This window comes from Habropoda laboriosa, unplaced genomic scaffold, assembly GCF_001263275.1.
Source record: "Habropoda laboriosa isolate 0110345459 unplaced genomic scaffold, ASM126327v1 scaffold6269, whole genome shotgun sequence".
In the NCBI taxonomy this organism is placed as follows: domain Eukaryota; kingdom Metazoa; phylum Arthropoda; class Insecta; order Hymenoptera; family Apidae; genus Habropoda; species Habropoda laboriosa.
This window is the reverse complement of record NW_017106173.1, coordinates 20,683-24,664: the sequence shown is the minus strand read 5'-3', so window position 1 is coordinate 24,664 and position 3,982 is coordinate 20,683. Positions and strand designations below refer to the sequence as shown.

The window sequence follows — 3,982 nt, the reverse complement described above, 5'->3', positions numbered from 1 at the left end:
AAACAGACAACAAGGTATCATTGAATCATTAAAGAAACAAGGTACTTATGAAATACTTCTTCCAAAAGAGAATGAATTAAAATATGCAGATGGAGTCTATGTATCTAGTAGTTTAACAAATCTTGATGCAGTCACTGAAGAAGTGATTCAAAATATTGGGAAAAAGGAATTAGAAAACCTAAACAACTCAATGAAAGAATTTATTAGTGGTCTTAACCTAATTTCAAGTGAGAACACTGGTATATATGATCTTATGACTGACCTATCTAAGGCAGTTAATCCATCTGAGCTGAAAGAGATTTGGCAGAAAGCAGTTAATGCAAAACCAACTTTGTTAGCAATGATTATTGGTATTTTTAATAGTCCTTACAAAGAAAAAAATATTATCAATCAAGTTAATGAATTAAGTAAAATCATTGACAGAAAAGGTAAATCTGTCAGTGGTAAGATTGATGGAATTGAAAATGATTTAATTAAACAAAAAGAAGTTCAAAAAGATAACATCAAACAATTGAACAAAACATTTGAAATTTACTACAAAGCAGTAAAAGATTTAAGGTTACAATATATGATTGCAATGTATGTTCAATATGATTTTAAAAGAAACTTGGCTACATATAAAAACATGAATCAAGATAATCAGAGTATCGAATTTACTAAAAAGATAACTGAATATGATAGAATTGAATCTTTAATAGACAATAAATGTCTACTTATGCAGAAAAGTTTAATGCAGATATTGATTGCTGTTAAAAACAATGATAATCTAATTAAAGTTTGTTATAGTTTACTATCTGAAATTGAAAATACTATTACACATAGTCTACCAAATATCAGAACAAACATAGCAACAATTGCTGTTGCACTAAGAGCTGAACGTGGATTGAGAGAGAACCAAGCTGTTCAATTACTTGAAGATCAACAAGGCACTATGGCTACTGAAATTACAGGTGCTTTAGCTGTAAAAGCAGAGTTGTTGTCTGGAAGTAATCGTAAGCGTGAAGCTAGTGCTATGGAGAAGCTTGTTCTTGAAGCAGAAAGATTTGATAATGAAATCAGAAATGCTAAAGAACAAAAGAAAAAAGATATTGACGAATCATTTAAAATTATGTACAATGCACAGATCAAGTTTAATGATCTACTAAAGAAAGGAAATTAAGAAATGGCTGTAAAATTAGATTTAACTAAAGAAACAAAACATGTTGTTGAGTTAGGTTTGACAAAAAACAATAAGTTTGTTGCTGAATTATACTGGAAATCAAAAGTTGATGCAGATGTACATGCAATTGCAATCACTAAACAAGCTGGTGTTCGTACAATTAATGGTGAAGCAAAACGTATCCTTTCAGTATATAATAAAGGTGTTGTTCTTCTTACAGATGATTTAACTAAAACATTGTCTCAAGGTGCTATTGGTTCTTCATTTACTGTACCAGAACAATATATGACTCATACAGGTGATATGCGTTCTTCTTCAAACTTTGCAGTAGAGCCTGAAGAAGTTTTAGAGGTTGATCTAAGTAAAGTTCCTGATAATATTGATGAAATTGCTTTTATTGTTTCTATTCATCCACCAATGACTAATACATTTGAAATGGTGAAAGATGCTAAACTTATTATCCGTGAAGAAGATGGAACTGCATTAATTGAAGCAAGCTTGACTGATGAGTTCAAAGATAGCAATCTTGTACATCTTGGCTCTGTAACAAAGAATCAAAATGGTGTGTGGGGATACAATGCTGAAACTTCAGGTATTGTTGGTAATTTTAACCATGTTCTTGAACAACTTTAATATTTAATTGAATAAGAGGTAGGTCATTCCTACCTCATTTGGAGTAAAAATGTCTGTAGTAAATTTAAATCTTAGTAAAGATAACTTAGTATTAGAGTTAACAAAAAGTGGTGTTGAAGAGATTATTCCTTGCCAAGTAAGTTTTCAACTCGATGTGTCTGGTAGTTTCCACTTAGAACATCAACAAGGTTATACAAACAATCTATTAAATAGAATCTTACCATTTGCTTTGTTGTTTGATAAAGATGGTGTTTTAGATATGTTCTCTTTCAGTCAAGAATCGAAAGAACTTAATCCAGTAACAGAAAATAACTATCAAGATTATGTATTGAAAGAGGTTATGACAGCAAGTAACTATAATGGTTGGTCAACAAATTATCTTCCAGCTTTTGCAGATTTGTTCTCAAATGGACAAGAAAAAACAAAAGTACAAGAAAAAGGTTTTTGGGGTAGAATTTTTGGAAAACAAGAATTAAAGAATGAAACTTCAGGTATTGGTAAACATTTATCATTCTTTGTAACTGATGGTATTCCAAATGATGGTACTGAAGCTTTTAAATACTTAAAATCAAATATTCGTGATGATCATTTCATTGTCTTTATCTCTGTTGGTCAAGGTAAAATGCGTTACTTAGAAGATAACTTCAAAGGTAAAGAAAACACTGATTACTTTGATATGACACATGAAGATTTACGAAATATTAAAAACAAATCAGACTCTGAATTATACAGTATGTTTTTATCTAATAGCCTTGTTAAATGGATGAATAAATAATGGAACTACTTAGTTACTTAATTAATGATTGGCAAGCATTGCTTAAAATTATTCTTTCTGATGTGATCTTATCAGTAGACAATGCTTTAGTTATTGCAATGGTGTGTGCTGGATTAAAACCAGAACATCAAGGAACAGCAATGAAATGGGGTATGTCTGTTGCTGTATTGGCAAGAATTTTATTCCTACTTATTGCATTTATCTTAGTGCAAATCCCATTCTTGAAAATCTTAGCTGGTCTTTGGTTAGTGAAATTGGGGTATGAAATGATGAACAATCATGGAGGGGATGAAAGTCTTGAACAGAAAAGTGACTTAAAAAGTGCAATTATTGCCATTGTATTAGCAGATGTTGCTATGTCTCTAGATAATGTTCTTGCAGTAGTTGGTGCAAGTGGTGAAGGACAACATGTTCTGTATAGTTTTGAATTGTTTGGAAAAGTATTTGAAATCTCTGACAGCTATCCTTTAGCAATTGTTGGTGTATTAATCTCTATCCCAATCTTACTATTTGCATCTAAAGCATTGATGAAATTAGTTGAGAAATACCCAGTATTAAATGTAATTGGTGCATTAGGAATTACATTCATTGGTGTTGAAATGGCAATTAAAGATAATGCTTTCAAAGGTTTTATTGAGAACTTGGCAACACAAATAAGCTTAACTTCTAATACATTTGTAACTTTTGCTGGACTTGCAATCACTGGACTGTTATATTTACTATTCAAGTTGATTGGAAAGAAACTGAATTAATATGGAAGAAGAATTATGTGAAGTGACTGCTTATGTGGTCACTAATAGAGGAAGTTTCATAAGTCATTACTATGGTTCAACTGTATTTATAAAAGATTGGATTGGTGATTGGGGTAAAGACCTAGAAACTAATGTTTATTTTCATAAGAGTGAATTGGAGGTTTTGTAGTGCTAAAAGAACATTTGATGCAACATGCAAACACCTATATTGTCGTACAATGCCTAGCTTTTATTATTGGTTCTGCAATATATGGGTGGCATAATGCTTATCTTATTTATGGTGTTAAAAAGAATGTAGTTACAGTTATGCAGAAAATTAGGAATAGTACTAATTACATAGGAAAAATGATATTTATTTTTGCTGTATCTGCTGGTGTTAGTTGGACTATTGATTTCTTATCTTAGTTATTAGGCACATAGGATTCCCTATGTGCTTTTATTTTATGGAGAATGTGATGAAAGATTTTTATATTGGTCAAACTTGTGGTATGAGAACTAAAGATGGTGAAGTAATGAAGGGGATTGTACATTCAGATAAGATTGTAAAAAGAAAGAAAAGTGAATATTTGCAAGTACAGGTTAAAGATGATATACTTCTTTTTCCATTAGTTAAAACGATGTTTTTATTGGATTAGATATGTTAATATTAATGCTTGTAGCTTT

The 3,982-nt window shown here is 30.7% G+C and overlaps 1 protein-coding gene across 1 annotated transcript; it reads left to right on the top strand.

The window, feature by feature from the left end:
• Positions 1 to 2,566: 2,566 nt before the first annotated feature.
• LOC108578292 (uncharacterized membrane protein YjbE-like) lies at positions 2,567 to 3,319 on the top strand. Its single transcript, XM_017941592.1, has one exon. The coding sequence runs from the start codon at positions 2,567 to 2,569 to the stop codon at positions 3,317 to 3,319; it is 753 nt and encodes a 250-aa protein (XP_017797081.1).
• Positions 3,320 to 3,982: the final 663 nt, after the last annotated feature.